This window comes from Mustela erminea, chromosome 1, assembly GCF_009829155.1.
Source record: "Mustela erminea isolate mMusErm1 chromosome 1, mMusErm1.Pri, whole genome shotgun sequence".
NCBI classification, from domain to species: domain Eukaryota; kingdom Metazoa; phylum Chordata; class Mammalia; order Carnivora; family Mustelidae; genus Mustela; species Mustela erminea.
Genome location: NC_045614.1, coordinates 39,942,688 through 39,959,598, shown reverse-complemented (window position 1 = coordinate 39,959,598; position 16,911 = coordinate 39,942,688). Strand labels below are relative to the sequence as shown.

General features: G+C 44.5%; 1 protein-coding gene across 1 annotated transcript in view; it reads left to right on the top strand.

The window, feature by feature from the left end:
- The first annotated feature begins 8,796 nt into the window (after positions 1 to 8,796).
- RYBP (RING1 and YY1 binding protein) overlaps positions 8,797 to 16,911 on the top strand; it is an 81,435-nt gene continuing 73,320 nt past the window's right edge. The window contains exons 1-2 of the mRNA XM_032324991.1: positions 8,797 to 9,013; positions 9,765 to 9,890. Coding sequence (XP_032180882.1) covers positions 8,982 to 9,013; positions 9,765 to 9,890 — 158 coding nt within the window. The 5' untranslated portion in view covers positions 8,797 to 8,981. The remainder of the gene's footprint in view (positions 9,014 to 9,764; positions 9,891 to 16,911) is intronic.

Below are 16,911 nucleotides of genomic sequence, written 5' to 3'. Positions count from 1 at the left end.
AAAAGGATACAAGTAGACGGATTGCTTGTCCTGACTCTCCTTCCTACCCTCAGAATTCCATGACTCTGATTCTAAAGGTATCAAGGACCAGCTGCTAGGGAAGAAATTTTGGGATCCAAGGGATCAATAGATATTTGTTGAGACAATGCAGGAAATGATACCATCGTAGGGACCCCCCGCTCTGCATATTTCCAAGGCCCCAAACAGATCAGTGCCAAAGTGCATTGTGCATTCCTTGGGTTCCATCACACAATTCTTATCTGATTTGGCAAGAATTCACCATAATGTGGGCCCACAGACTAGGTGTACCAGGGCCAGCAAACCTCTCTGCCTTTATGAGGATCCTGGGATCTTCAGTCAGAAAGGACTGCTTGAACTTCCACATCTGTTCCCCTTCCCTAGGCACCCTCCACAACTGGCTGGTTCTTCGTCAGCGAAGGCTGGGCTTCACAAGCAGCATAGTGAAGACAGAGATGAAGAGGGGATCTGGGGGGCACCTGGGTGGCTCAGTCAGTTCGGTGTCTGACTCTCGGTTTCAGCTCTGGTCATGATCTCCCCATTTCCAGTTCTAGCTCCATGTCGGGCTCAGTGCAATCTTCTTTACATTCTTTCTCCCTCTCACTCCCATTCTCTCTCTCTTTCTTTTTCAAATAAATAAATAAAATCTTAAAAAAAAAATAATAAGAGGTGGAGCCTGGAAATCAGATGCTGAGATTGAATGCAAACCCTGTCCCTGACTCCAGGCAAATCCCTTTCCTGCCTCCAGATTCTTCCTTTGTCAAGGAGGACAATGATAATAGTTCTTACCTCACTGAGTCGTTTCAATGGGGTAATAGATGTAAAAGTGCTTCATTCATTCCACAAAGAATTTCTGAAGTCCTACTCTGTGGAGGAATATTCTCTACACTGTTCCAGGCACTAGGGATGGAGAAACAAAGCCAAGTCATTGTCCTGATAGATAGAAATTAAATTCTAGTGGGAGAGTCAGGCAAAAACAAATAATACAGCATGTAATAGCAGGGCATAAGAATGATGAAAAGAAAAATTAAGCTGGATAAGGGGAAAACTGGCCGGGGGTTATGCTGTGTATGATATCTCAGTCAGGGAGATCCCCTCTCTGAAGAAGGAAGAGGTAGCAGACATCTGGACAATGAGAAAGATGGCACTATGGCAATATGTGGGGGAGAACACAGAGAAATGCCCTAAGAGATGGTTGGGTTTGGCAAGAAAGCATAAGAGTAGAGTGTGCCCAGAGCTAGGCTGGAAGCAGGATGAAGTTAGTAAGCCTTGAAGGCCAGAGTCAGGACTCTGGATTTTCATTTAACTGTCAGGAGATGTCATGAGAGCATTTTGAGCAGGGGATTGCCTTTGTCATGGACATCCCGCTGAGCACTGTTTGGAGAAGAGATTTTAAAGAGTTATGGTTGTCACGAAGCTGATGGACACATACTTCCAGCTCTCCACCTCCTGGACACATGGTGGGCTGCACTTCTTGTCGCTGAGTGAGGCCATGGGCTGTGACCACTGGACAGAAGTCAGGAGTGTCACTTAAAGGCTAAGCTGTTAATCAGTTGCCAGTGCGAGTCTCTCCAGAAGTCCTTACCCACCGTCTCTGTGACCATCAGTGTTCAACGTGGACACTGCTCCATCCTCCTGGGTTCTGGAGGGAAAAGATGTGGAACAGAGCTGCAACTGGCCCACAGTGGGCATGCCACTTCTGGACATAACCTAGCCCATCCAGACAGGTGCAGGAGCAAGAGGCCATTTAGGTAGGGAGGCCATTTAGGCAGCTGAAAGCTGATCCTAGCTTGGACTGGAGTGATGGCAAGAGACATAATGGGAAGTGTTCAGATTCAGGGTGTGTGTTGAAGGTCAAGTGCAAAAGATTTACTAATGGGATGGATGTAGGGTATAGGGTCAAGAGAGGAGTAAAAGATGAGTCTAAGAATCAGGGCCTGAATAATTGGGTGAATTACTAAGGAGAACACTCAGGAAAGCAAGGATTACCCAAGTGCTAGACACGCAGCTAGACTACAAAATGCTAGCTCTTGTGGTTAATATCACTGGGGCAGGCAGTGTGGAGCATAGAGACTTGAGGAATTTTCCATTCTAGAATGACAGAATGGTCAAAAGTCAGATTTACTAAAGTAATTTAGATATAATAAAACTCTGTGGCGTACAGGCCCAAGTTTTGACGAGTGCATTTTTGTCTTGTAGCAATCTCCACAATCAAGATGAAAATTACTTCCATCTTCTCCCCAAATCCCCTTTTGTTGCCCCTCCATTTGGTCAAACCCTCCCTCCACCCCAACCCCTGGCAACCACGGATCTGCCCATCCCTGTAGTTTTGCCTTTTCCAGAATGTCATATAAATAGAATCACACAATATGTCACCTTTGGAGACCAGCTTCTTTCACTTGGGATAACGTATCTGAGACTCATCTGTATTGCGTATGTTGGTCATTTGTTCCTTTTTGTTGCTGAGTAGTATTCCATGGTAGGGATGGACCTGCTTTTTGTTTCTCATTCTCCAGCTGAAGGGCATTTGGTTTGCTTCCAGATTTTGGTGATATGAATAAAGCTGCTATAAATATCCAAGTACAGGTTTTTGTGTGAACATATGTCTTTATTTCTTTTAGTAACTTTCTAGAAGTGGGATTGCTGGCTCGTATGGTAAGTGTATGTTTAACTTTATAAGAAACTGCCAAACCGTTTTCCCAGAGGAACTGTACCATATTGCACTCCCACTGGCATTGTGAGGGTCGCTGAACTTCCTCCCCAGCACTGGGGATTGTCAGGATTTTTTTGATTTAAGGCATTCTAATGTGCAGTGGTATCTAATTATGCTTTTAATTTGCATTTTCCTAATGAATAAGGATGCTGAGTGTCTTTTCATGTGTTTATTAGCCATTCACTTATCCTTCTCAACAAAATGTCCATGCAGATCTTTTGCTCATGTTTTCATTAGATTGCTTATCTTTTCATGTATAGTAAAAGTTCTATATATATTTGGGATATGATTCCTTTATCAGATATGTGCTTTGCAAATATCTTCTACCAGGCTTTGACTTGTCTTTTCATTTTCTTAGCAGTGTCTTTCTAAAAGAGCAGTTTTTAATTTTGATAAAGTTCAAACTATCAATTCTTTCTTCTATGGATCATGGTTTTTTGTATCAGGTCTAAGAAATCTTTGTCTACCCAGGGGCACAAAGGTTTTCTCCTGTATTTTCTTCTGCAAGTTTTATGGTTATAGGTTTTATGCTCAGGTCTATGATCTATTTGGAATTAATTTTTATAAATGGCATAAGGTCTAACCCAGGACGATTTCGACTGGTGATATTTCCTACTGTGCCAGAAGGAGATCAATAAAACTTCATAGCTCTGATAAGCACGTGCACAGGTGACACAGGCTGGTTGCAAAATCTGGTTAAGGTTCAAACACAGATGGTCAGGGAAGCTCCACCTTTTTTTGACTCCAGGCTGCTTCTCTAGACATTCCTATCCTCAGTATCGCTCTGCAGATGTCCCTAGTGATAGCAGCACAAGCCCCAGTCTTTGTGTAAAGTGCGCTAGGTTCTCTGCAGTTCCTAAAACACTCTATGTAGTTAATTGCTTCAAGAAACAATGTTTTCAGAGTGCCTGGGTAGCTCAGTGGGTTAAAACCTCTGCCTTCAGCTCAGGTCATGATCCCAGGGTCCTGGGATTGAGCCCTGCATCCGGCTCTCTGCTCAGCGGGGAGCCTGCTTCCCTTCCTCTCTCTCTCTCTCTCTCTGCCTGCTTCTCTGCCTACTTGTGATCTCTGTCAAAAAAATAAACAAAATCTGAAAAAAAAAAAAAAAGAAACAATGTTTTCTCCTGAACCACTGAAGGAACATTCAGTGAGAAGTAGGGCATTCAATCTTAGCAATTAGGGTCGGAATCTTAACCTTCCTAGTTTCTGTCCTGCTTGGGTGGCTTCTTAGTCACCAAATCATACTGTTCTTCCTCTTCTCCTCAGTAACACTCCCACTGAAGGTTTTGCTAAAATCGTTTAGATTTTGGAATACTTAAAATGACAAGAGAAGGTTAGAAAGTCAACATAAGGGCACCTGGCTGGCTCAGTCCATAGAATGTGCCCCTTTTGATCCCAGGGGTTGTGAGTCTGAGCCCCACACTGGGAGTAGAGATCACATGAGAAAAAGAAGTCAACACAGAATTGTCACCTTGTGATGTGGTCAATTGAGAACATTTTAAGAAAGAGAACTAATGTCTACTATTGCCTTTATTAAAAAGGGCATTTATATATTACATCAAGAATGATGAAGCAGAAAAAGCAAGACTATTTGAAGGGGTCTAGCACTATTTCCATAAGAATGTTATGTCTTTAACTCAAGATACGAATATCAAAACCTTTTTTTTGCATTAGTCTAGTGCATGAATCTAATGCTCTTACTCAACTATAAGCCAGAACATCTTGAAAGCCAACAAGTCAATAAACCTAGAAATCTGGAGTGGGGAGCGGGGAGAAGGTAGGGGGGAAGGGAGGGGACATTCAATTATCCAGCCTTCCGAGAAAAGAAAAAAGTTGGAAGGACATGATCTCATTATAAAAAATACTCTTTCCCAAGACTCAATTGTTGGTAATTTATTTGAATATAAGAAAGTGTTCATACATTTACTGTTAGTTTTCTCATTTCCTCTCACTGCAGACCAGTGAAAACCTCACACCGAATTGCAGTTTGGGACTCAGACCAGAAGGTGACACATGGGTGAGATGGCTTAAACCAGGAGGTATTTGGAGAAAGGCCCCCCACCCCTTGACTTGTTTATAATAGCTTTACTGGGTATTCCTAAGGTTCGAAGTCCTCCTCCTAGTGAATATGTGGGTTTTCTGTCTAGGACTAGCACTTGCAAATTTAAAGACAGGAGGTAGCAAAGTTGCTAACATTCCAGACCCTTCTTTGGTGAGGATCAATAATTTTTGCTTCTTTCTTGAGCAAACAAAGGGAAGCCTGCTGGAACTGCACTCCTGCTCTGTCAGGCCAATATGAAAGTCCTTCACAACCTCTCCCTCCAGAGGTCTGCTTTCTCTCAGTATCTCACTTATTAAGGCAGACCTCAGACAGTCTCAGGTAGACAAATATTCTTGGTGAACTTAAAAGTGGCTTCTATGGCACTCAGGATGAAGACCCCACTTCTTCAATGCATGCTTACAAGGCACTCTCCAGGGCACTTACATAGAAGAGGGGGAAGGGAAAAAAAAAAAAGAGAAAAAAAATCCTTGCTGTTATGGAACTTATATTCTCCTGGGCAAAGATCTTCTAAGCAAGATAAGTAAACTAACTACACGGTATGTAGATGGTGATAAGTGCTAAGGAGAAGAAAGTAAAGTAGTCAAAGCGGGGGAAAGTAAAGTAGTTAAGGGGGACAGAAGTAGTTAAGGTATCAGGTTATGGATTGGTGTGTGGTATGTTTAGATAGGGCCCCAGGAAAAACTTCACTGAGAATGTGACTTTTAAACAAAGACATGAAGGAAGTGAGGCAGCTAAGAATGTGGTTATCTAGGGAAAGAGCATTCCAGCTAGACAGAACAGCAGGTGCAAAGGCCCTGAGGTGGGCGCATGAATGTTCCAAGATCAGCAAAAGAAGCCAGTGTGACTGAAGTAGAGTGAATGATGGGAAGGGAGGCAGAATGGGTCTTTTAATCTGTCTTGTGTATCTGTGGAATCATTTACATCAGACACTTCTTGGGGAGTGCTTCTAGCCAGCATCCATTCCAAAGACCATGGATTTCAAATAAATTTTAAAGCAGAACCCTTCCTTCAAATGAAACTTGAAATGGAAGTTCAAAATAGGAGAAAGAAAAGCAGGGGAGGGGCTGTCTGTCAAATCCAACTCATCCCTACATCCCACAGTGGTTCAAGGCAATGCCATGGAGGAAGATTTGTTTCCTACATAGCTCAGATGCAAACCACTACTCTAGAATGGTGGTCTGATGTTCTGCCTAGAGCCAAGATATTTTAGAGCCCATTGCTCCAGAAGTAGTCTTGTCTGGCTCCTGTACCTACAAGGAGACTTTTAGTAGATATTTACCTCCAACAACGGAGTGAAATTAGAGCCTGTACAGTTATAACCACATGGTGCTGTGTGGGTCTGATACATTCCTAGAAATTAGTTCTCTATTCTGAAACTTTTTTTCGTAATAACATTTTTTAAAACTTTATTTTTGAACAGGTGAAACAGGTCAAAGAATTTTAAAAATGCACTAAAAAATTTGTCTCTCAGGGATAACTACATGGCCATGTATTTGCAATGGAATTCCACATTCTTACACATGCAAATAAAAAGGTACTGCTAATAGGCAACAAGATGGAGGAATATCACAAATAATAAGTTGATAGACACATGAGTGCATACCTTATGACCCATGCTTATGACACTCAAACAGGCAAAACTGATCTTTGGTGACTGAAGCTGGAATAGAGGTTACCTGTGGGGAGGGGAGTTACTCACTGGAAGGATGAAAATTTCGGTATCTTGATTTGGATGGTGGATAGAAACGTGTAGTAGATATCTACAAAAATTCATGAAGCTAAAAACCGATTTGTGCATTTTATTCTGTGTACATAATTTAGTCAGTCTCCATTCCGCTATCTGTTGCTCCCCAGCTACCCAGTTCCCCTATACAGAGGCCACTCCTCCAGGGATTTCTTAATGCCCCTTTTCTTTCAGTACCTTCAGTCTTGGGAGGAAGCCAGGCAGACACCAGGGACCAAGGATGGGGGCATTGGGCCATGGCTTGTGTGCATGCCCCTTGGCTTCCTCTGGCCCCCCAACCCTCTATCTCCCTCCTCCTCCTCCTTTTCTCCCTCCCTTCCTCAGAAGACAAGAGGGGAAGCCAAGGAGGCCCAGGAGGTTGCTGACCCTTGCTAAATAACGCTCTAGCTCCTGGCTCTCCAGGGTGTGCCTGCCTGGAGAGGACAGCATGTGCTGATCAAGCTTATCGTTGACACATTCATTACCTCCCTCTTTTATTCTCTCCTTTCTGTTCCCTGGAATGATCCTAGGACTTCCTGCTCCTTGGGCATTTAGTCCCAGTGAGCTTCTCTCATCTTGTGCCTTGGTGTTTCCTTCGTTTCCTTCCATCCCGCGCAGTCCTGATAACCCACACTGTGTTTGCATATAAACATATCTCAGTGGATGCTGTGGGTGGGTCTTATCTTCCCTCCGCACCCCTACCCGCACCTTCCAACTTCTAGCATCATTCTTTGACCAATTCCCTACCGGCACCCAGAGCTTCCACCTAGCCAAGTCTTTTAGCTAACCATCTAGGGTCCTGACTCCCTGAGGGCAAAGGGGTCTAAGTCAGGTTCAAGTCAGTTTGGCAAGCATTCTTTTTTTTTTTTTTTTTAAAGATTTTATTTATTTATTTTACAGAGATCACAAGTAGGCAGAGAGGCAGGCAGAGAGAGATGGGGGGAAAGCAGGCTCCCTGCTGAGCAGAGAGCCCAATGTAGGGCTCGATCCCAGGACCGAGATCATGAGCTGAGCCGAAGGCAGAGGCTTAACCACTGAGCCACCCAGGTGCCCCTTGGCAATCATTCTTTTTTTTTTTTTTTTTTTTTTTAAAGATTTTATTTATTTTATTTGACAGACAGAGATTACAAGTAGGCAGAGAGGCAGGCAGAGAGAGAGAGAGAGAGGAGGAAGCAGGCTCCCTGCTGAGCAGAGAGCCCGATGCGGGACTCGATCCCAGGACCCTGAGATCATGACCTGAGCCGAAGGCAGCGGCTCAACCCACTGAGCCACACAGGCGCCCATTGAAGGTGGTCAGAAAGTAACCAGTACTGCCTGTTCCTCACCTTCAAGAATTGTCCAAAGCGGCGGGAAATGGTGCTCAACCCAGACCCAGTTCCAATAGTTCTTAACCCAATACTTTATATTGGTCCTTCCTCAGTGCCAGGAACTCACTTGCGTGCTTTTCGTGCATTGTATTTCTGAATTTTTCCAAACGACCCCAGGAGGAGGATTGTTAGCCTCACCTTGCAGATGAAGGAGCTGAGGCACAAGGTTAGACTGCTGGCATGTGGCCATCAGGATTTGAACAGCAACTTCCCTAGGGAAACGCCCTATTTAGGTTGAGTGGGGGGCTCTCAAGCGGGAGTTGGTGTCCCTGAGTGTAGGCTCGGGGAACCTTTAGTTGTGCCACACCCTTACAGCACAGTTCTCTCCTGCCTCAGGGGCCTGGAAGGGGGCTTAGGACTGGGGTATCGGCAGGAGGCCCGGACTTTAGGAGAGGCTGATACAAAGCTCCTCGTGGCAGAAGAGAGGAAGGGAGCTTGAGAACCCGGGCCAAAAGAAAGAGGCCCGCCGGCCCCCGGGGCACTACAAGCCTCGAGGCATAGCAAGCGGCTCGGCAGTTGCAAGCCCCAGTGGCACGCGCAAACTGCACGGAACTACTTCCCTGGGGGCCGATTGGGGCCAGTGGCCGCGACAGCCCCTTAAGGTGGACGCGCAGGGTCCGGAGCCCATCGCCGCTTCCCGGGCGCGGCCACGTGCGCCCCGCCGGGCTCGCACGCTCCGCCACGCCGGGCCGCCGGGCCACCAGCAGGCACGCGCGCCCCCAGCGCGCACACACTCCCGGGCACGCACACCGACAGCCCGGCCCACGTCCGCCACGCCACGCCCTCCCCCGCGCCCCGCCCCCGCCCTCGCGGCACCGGCCGCCGTTCTCCCATTGGCTACACGGCGCGTGACGCGCGGCGCCCGGCCCCGCCCCTCGTCAGTCACTCGGCGGAGGCGGCGCTGGCGGGGACTAGTCTCGTCCGGAGACTGGCAGCAGCGGCGGCGGCGGCGGCCGGAGCTCGAGCCCCAGCGGCTGAGGGCGGGCGGGCGGGCGCGGGGGAGGGAGGGGGGCCGGTCCGCGACGACTCCCCGGACGGCGTTTCTCCTCCGAGCGGCGCCGGTTTCGGCTTTGGGGGGGGCGGGGGTACAGCCCATCCATGACCATGGGCGACAAGAAGAGCCCGACCAGGTACCTGCTCGGAGCTGAGGGGGCGGAAGGGGAGGGAGGGCTGGGGGCGGGCGGGGGCCGGCGACGACTAGGCCCCGGAGCCACCCGGGGCGGGGGGAGGCGCTGCTAAGATGGAGATCCGGGGGCGGGGGGAGGCGGCGGCGGCGGGCGGTGGCGGCGGCGGCGGCGGGAGGCGGTGTCGCTCCCGCTCGGGGCCGGCGGCCGTGCGCGCCGCAGCCATGGCGGCTCCTCCTCAGCCGCCCTCCGCCGCCGCCGCCGCCGCCGCCACTCCTCCCAGACAAAGGGAGATTTAACCAGGTGGGGAGGGAGGGAGGGCGCGAGCATGGGAGGGGAGAGGGAAGGAGCCGGCCCACTCCCCGCCGCCGGCCTCGGGCTGCCCCTGCGCGCCCCCTCCAGATCCGGCCCGCGGCTCCCCTGCCGGCCCCCCCAGCCCCACGCTCAAGTCCACAAGTCCGCCCGCTTCCTGCGCCCGCCGCGGCCTTTCCCGGGGCGCCGCCGCCGCCTGCTGTGCGAGGCAGCACGGTCCGGGCCCGGAGGTTGCAGGGTGCCGGTGGGGGCGCCCCGTGCCCTCCCCAGTCCCTGTTTTGGTCCCCGGAAAGGGTGGGTGGGTGGTCGCCCAAGCGAAGTTTCCAGCACTAGATTCCTGCGAAATTGCGACGGCTCACCAGCGTCTGTGTTTTGCTGTTTCTCCCCCTTTTTCCTGCTCCCTGTCTCTTCCCTCCCCTTTCCCCCACTCCTCACTCCTCCGAAGGCCAAAAAGACAAGCGAAACCTGCGGCAGACGAAGGCTTTTGGGATTGTAGCGTCTGCACCTTCAGAAACAGCGCTGAAGCCTTTAAATGCAGCATCTGCGATGTGAGGAAAGGCACCTCCACCAGGTACTTGAAGATCTGTGTTAGCTTTTGTTGAAGGACTTTTTGTTTTTTAAGGTCGGGGAGAGGGTGGAGAGCTATACTTCAAGCCCTCTTTCCAACTTGTTGATTATGGCTTTTTTGCATTTGGGGGTGGTTGATGTGTGGTTTTGGTTGTGTGTATTTTGTGTTGTGTGCAAAGCGGTCTTATTCACTGAATGATTTATGGGAGGGAATTTTTCCAGGTTTTCGTCTTATTTCGAACAGGCTGGATTTATTTGACACTTGTATCCATTGGCTTATTGGCATTGGCTCAAAAAGAGAGGAAGCAGTGCTTTTGCTATGGATTGTAGGAGTTTAGACCTTTTATTTTCACCATGTGTAGAATGTTTTTAATTTGCCTGCCCTGAATTTTTTCTTTGAGCGATTTAGTGGTGGACGTACAGTTAATGCTGTTGTTGTGCTTTTCCTGTCTTGAGCTGCAACTGTCTTGTTACTTTCTTGTACTGGAAAATAAATGTTGGGGTTTGATAAAGCAAGTGCATTTTTTTGGAAAGCTGAACTGTCAGTTTGTGTGTGTGGTTTTTTTTTTTCCTGATTATCTTATGCAGAGGGGTGATGGAGGACGATTCTGCAAAATGGTGAAATGAATAGACTATTGAAGTTTTTCTGTGTTTAAAGTCTTATTACAATGAAAAGAATGTTGAGAATTCCTTTTCATTTTTGTGAGGGTAGTAAATCGCATCAGGTATCAAAACGAGTTGAACTACTCCATGTTTAATGTTTAGATATATTTGGATAAAATGTCAAAGCTGATTCTATAGCCTTCTGGTCATCTTTTAAATTGAATCTGCAGTTTGTGTCCTTAATGTTGGAGTTTGAAGTAAAGGTACTCTTGATGTCATTTCATAGAAAGGCATTGGGGTATATGGGTGTGAAAGCTGGGGAGGAGTGCCTAGAGGATCCTTGAAGATAGAAGTTGATTGCCAGAAGTCTCATTTCATCAGGTACTTGTTTTTGAGTCGGTGGTGGTCCAGTATGATTGTGTTGCAGTACTTCATAGTTCTCACTGATGTTATTCTTTGACTAAACGTATCCTTCCAGGGTTTCACTGCTTTATTTATACTTGGGATTACCTAGGATATTGGGTAACCTAAAGAAGATAATTCTGGGATGATTTGGTCCAATTACTGGTGGAGCAGTTCTGCGACTTCTGCTAACTCTTTCAATAAAGAGTGTTTTGAATGAAAGTACTCAAGAACTAACAATATTTTTCCAGAAGTTTTTACAGCAAATTCATGTCACTTTTTGTATTACGATAGAATAAATTTTGCTAAAATAAAAAGCACTTATTGGGAGCTTAATAGATTTTGTTTTGCTCTCTGAAACAGGGAATTCCATCAAATGGCATGAAAGTTTAGAAATGTATTTGTTATTTAAAGCAATAGTGATTGTATTTTATTTATGAGTAATGTTTTTTTTACATGTAGAATCCCTCAGAGGCCAAACCTCTTTATTGTGGTTTTGCTTTGAGTGTTACCGTAGATGATGCTCAAGTAAGTGACTAGGAAACTCCTAAGAACTTGAGAACTTAACTGGTGAAGAGCAAAACCAAATTCAAGTTTACATCTGATGTATTGCTGGGAATAATTATCTTATAATGAAATGCATTTCAGTTTCTACATGTTTTTAAAAAAAATCTGACTTATCAACTTTTTGGAAGCATGTGGGAGGTTTTGATTTTAAAAGCAATAGAGATGTTTTTCTCAGAGTTACAGATGATGATAGTGAAATTCAGTTTTTTAACAGATACATTAAATTACTAAAGACGAAATATTTCAGGAACCAGGATACTTATCTCTTATCTTTAAGGGTTTTCGTGTAATTTTTTGAGGTCTCTGGTTGAGTAGGATTTGAACACAGATTCCAAGATTTGAGGACTTAACACTCTTATTAAAAGTTGCGATACCTTACGTGGCCTTTTTGTTTCATCTTGGTTATTGTCAGTGTTTTTGGTGTTGAGATCTATTCTTGAAGCCATCTTTAATTGGAAACAGACAACATTTTGGCTTTCTTAGGCTAGAAATGGGTTTCATGCGGTAAGGCGACTTTCAACAGGTCTTCATCCAGGGGTTATGAGGTGTAAAAACTGTTGGTTAATTTCCCTGCCATACTAGTTATCACTCTGTGATTTTCCTGTAATTTTTTTGGTACTTCAAAGATTTAATACTTTTTGTCTTGCATAGTTTTAATTAGATGACAGTAGAAAACTTGTTGGGTTTGGATGGTGAGTAATAGGCAAAAATTTGTGATTTTAGAATAACTTTTAAAAATAATAAAAGGGTTATGTTAACCTGCTGGCTGGCGTAGAAATTGGGTTTTATTGCTCTGAGCTGGTGTTTCTTATTCATATTATAACAACAGCCTAGCTGCTGGCTTAGCCAGTGGTCATTTTGGAGTTTGTTCATCATTTTTGTCTTTATTGCCATAATCTACCAAGTCAAGAAGGAAGTCAGAGTTTAATTAGTAGTAGGTCCAGCAGGACACAGAACTGTATTTACCCTTTGAGGATAGAATTGGTGTCACTTAATTTAATGAGGAGAATAATAACTCTTACCCAAAGAGCATTTATTAAATTCCTAGGATGTGAAAGATACTGGTCAAGACATTGGTGAGGGGTGGGGGGGGGGTTGGTTAGAAATGCTCAAGGATGAGCAGAATCCAAGTTTTAAAGGCTCTGAGAGAGGTATAAATAAAGTGCTGTGTGGGAGATTGGAGCAGTCTGGCTTGGGGAATCAATTAGGATGCCTCCTCCTCCTTCCCATTTCTTCTGAAAAGGGAATTGATTTCTATAAGTTCACCTGCCAACTTTTTATTGTTATTGCCATGTGTACTTTATATGTTGAATTCTCCAGGTAGATTCATGGAAGTGATTCATAAGGTCTTTTTTCTTACTGGAGCAGCACAGAGCAGAATGGAAGGAGGTCAGATGCTCCAAAGGAATGTGTTAAAGGAAGAAGGAGGATATACTTAATAGGATACTGACGTTCGGGGGAAACAGTGGTCTATACTAGATGTGTCAGTTATATGGAGGGTCTCTTTGGGTCTTAGATACATTCCTTTTTCTAACTATATCATCGCACTCTGCTCCTTGCTGGTGATTATTGTATTGTTTTATTGAGGTATGATTTACATACTGTAGAATTCACTAATAGTAAGTGCATGATTCATTGAATTTCAGTTATTTTAAAGATTTGTGCAACCATCACCACAAATCAGTTTGGGAAGATTTCCATCACATCCTATGGTTTTCTCCTGTTTGTTCTGCGATACAACTTAAAAACATGGAGGGGTTACCTGCTCCCGGGAAGGTTGCCTCCTCACCATGCTGAGAGAACTCTACCCTAAGCCTTTCAACACAGGAAATAAAGGAGTGTATATTTAAGGTGGCTGTGGGTGGGGAGGAAACTCTTCCCTTCCCTAGGTGATAATAGGAGATAGATAAAGTAGGGTTTGCCAGTCTCATGAAAGATGATGCCATCAGCTTTTAGAATGAAAAACCCCTGCATATTAACAACTTTACTTAACCATTTTGTTAAGTGGAAGTTCGTGAGTGTGAGCAGAGTAACTTCCTAGACTCGGTGGTAGATTCAATGTACTTTGCTTCGGTCTTGCTACTTCCCTGAATCCAATAATGTCTTTGTTGGAAATAAAGATTGCCAGGGTACTGCTGCAGCAGGGGGAGCTGATTCGTGCCTCTTTGATCATAGTGCTGCATTTTGACCCTCAGCTACTGCTTAAATGACACTCACTTGAAAGTTGGTAAATTTTTGTGTTGGGTAATTAATATAGATTTAGAACTTGTCTAGTCTTAAGAGCCAGATTTTATTGTGATACTGGGTTCAAATCATGTTTATTTGCATACCATCTCTGAAAAGTTTTTAGAGCTTTTGCAGACAGAAGTGAGGAAATACTTTAGATGTGTAATAAAATTATGTCACTTTAAAAAAAAGTTGGTACTCAGGATGCTGAATTAGAAGTTGGTATTCTGTTTTGTTTGGAAAACATTTCCTTTGTTCTGCAACTCCCTCATCTTTTTTTTTTTTTTTAATTTTTTTTAAGATTTTATTTATTTGACAGAAAGAGAGATCACAAGTAGGCAGAGAGGCAGGTAGAGAGAGGCTGAAGCAGGCTCCCTGCTGAGCAAAGATCCTGATGTGGGGCTCGATCTCAGGACCCTGAGATCATGACCTGAGCTGAAGGCAGAGGCTTAACCCATTGAGCCAGCCAGGCTCCCCGACTCCCTCATTTTTTGTAGTTTTTAAGTTTGGACATTTCTCTCCTCAAATTCAGGTAGCCTGACAACTCAATAGCCCATGAATAGTCATGAAGTACTTTAGAAGTTTTAGGGGAAAACATACATACTTAGTGAGACGTGAAAGTTCTGATCTTGCTTCAGAAGTGCATCTCCCGGAGATGATAATTTTCAGGTAAGAAACTCCCAGAAAGCAGGGGTGGGGTGTACCTAACCTGGACTAGAGCCAGGTTTCTTTCCTATGGTTTCGGATCATCCACCACCGTGGTTTTTCTCCTTAGGTCACGTGGGTTTTACTGTAGTGTTTGCCTTTCATAAAATTTCTCCATTAAATCCATGGAAATAATACATTATTTATAAATATATGTATAAATATTTACATTTATACATTTATAAATAAATGCATAAATACATTAAATACATGGAAAAATTACGTGTCTTCTGAACCATCAAACTTTACCAAACCTTTTGGCCTCAAAGCTGGTAGGTTTTTAAAGATCACTCTTATCCAGAAACGGTGATAATTTATTTTGTATTTGCTATTACATTGAACTTACTGATTTATTGGTACTGACTTGATCTTATGTATACTTGGTGACCTTAAAGTAAATTACCTGGGTAGTTGTGGTTATTTGACAAATTTTTATTGAGCACACAGCCAAATGGGCTCTGGTGTACAGTGGTGGAGAAACAGACAAGGTCCTTGTTCTCATGGGGTTTGAAGTACTATGGAGAAGAAGAGAAAATAAGCAAGTAAACAGAAAAATAAAATAATTTTGGCCAGTGGCAAGTGTTTTGAGAAATCAGAGCAGAATGTGGAACTGCGGAGTGATGAGAACTTCTTTCTAGACAGTGTTAAGGTACACATTGGCCTTTTTAGGCAGCATGCATGCTCCTTTCTTTTGGAGCAAGGAATCGTTACTTCTGTAGGTTATTTCTGTAGCCCCTGCCATTTAGCTCATTGAGTTGGGGACAATTTAAAGTTGGAACCTTTGTATACAGGCTAGTTAGCTTTTCCTTAGTTGCCTGCTATATACTGAGGCCAGGCCAGCTAACTTGTCAGTGTATCCTGTCAGTTACTGGGATGGGAGGTTGGAGTGGATTCCTCATGAGGCATACATTTATCCTGTGCTTCTGTCAGTGCTGAAGAAATTCCAAGATTAATAAAAACTATTGGTAAACGGCAGCTACTTGAGGAGGTTGTCAGCACTACCTCAGTTCATTAGAACTTCAGGTAATAGTGGATCCCTAAATGTCTCCTTTACAGTCTGAACATTCTTTGCAGTTCTTTGCAGTCTGAAACGTCCTGCAGTCTTTTGGTTCTCATTTTCTCTTTGGCTCTGTCACCAGGGCCTTTTTGTTTGTGGAGTCTTCTTCCCCATCAGGAAGTTCCCTCCTTCTTTTTTAGGTAAGGAGGGTTTTGTTTTTGTTTTTGTTTGTTTTTAAGGTTTATTTATTCTTTTAAAGATACTTGTTTATTTGAGAGCCTCTCCGCAGGGGCAGAGGGAGAGAGAGAATCTTAAGTATACTCTGTACTGAACCCGGAGCCAGACTGAGGGCTCCATCCCAGGATCCTGAGATCATGACCTGAGCCAAAGTCAGGAGTTGGATGCTTAACCCACTGAGCCACCCAGGCACCCCTTTAAGTAAAATTTTTGAACTGTAGCATATGTACAGAGAAATGCACAAATCAATAAGCAAAAGCTTGAGGAACCTTCACAAGGTAAACACACGATGTGACTTGCACCCAGGACCCCAGAGTCTATGATACACTCCTTTTTTTTTTTAAGATTTTATTTATTTATTTGACAGAGATCACAAGTAAGCAGGCAGGCAGGCAGAGAGAGAGAGAGAGAGAGGAGGAAGCAGGCTCCCTGCTAAGCAGGGAGCTTGATCCCAGGACCCTGAGATCATGACCTGAGCTGAAGGCAGAGGCTTTAACCCACTGAGCCACCTAGGCGCCCCTATGATACACTCTTGACAATCACTTCAGCCACTGTTCTTGCATGTTTCTGAATTTGGTGTAAGTGGAGTCATCCAGTTAGATGCACTCCTGGGCCTGCCTTACTGAGATTCATCTGTGTTTGTGTGCATGGGTCTGAATTTACCAGTGCTGCTCTTTCATCCTAAGACTATTTTAGAGCTCAACTCTGCATGTAGACCCTTACACATTATAGAAATAGGATATCTCCTTGGTATCTTTTACCTACATACTTGAACATAGGTGTTTTCTCTCAGCTGTAGTGTAAATTCACACATCATTGAGTGTAAGGATAAAGGCTGGTGTGTGGAACATTTCTACAGTACATAAATGAAGTAAGCTTTTGCTTCATCAGTTGTAGTGTTTTATCAGTCATTTATATTTCAAGTCATTGGTTAAGTAAATAAAAAATGCCTGCTTTCAGGGAACCTAACATGTTGAAAAGGCGAGACAAAGATCTTCAGTGGTGTGAGGAATACCCAGTGGTGGTAGGCATGGAATAAATGAGTACATGGTAGAGATAGTTGGTCTTTGTGGGTATATTGGGAAAGGCCTTACTGAATCTGGGATTTATGATTCTTAGATGTAGTTTGTTGTGCAGGCTGATATAAGTTAGTAATTTGCTTCCTCCTACATCCTTTTCAGCTCTTCCTTCACTTCAGATGTCATCCACACCTTTCCACTTCTCCCCACAGGCTGGTAATTCCCATTTATTGTATAATAACCGTCACCAGCCTTATGCATCCATGCTC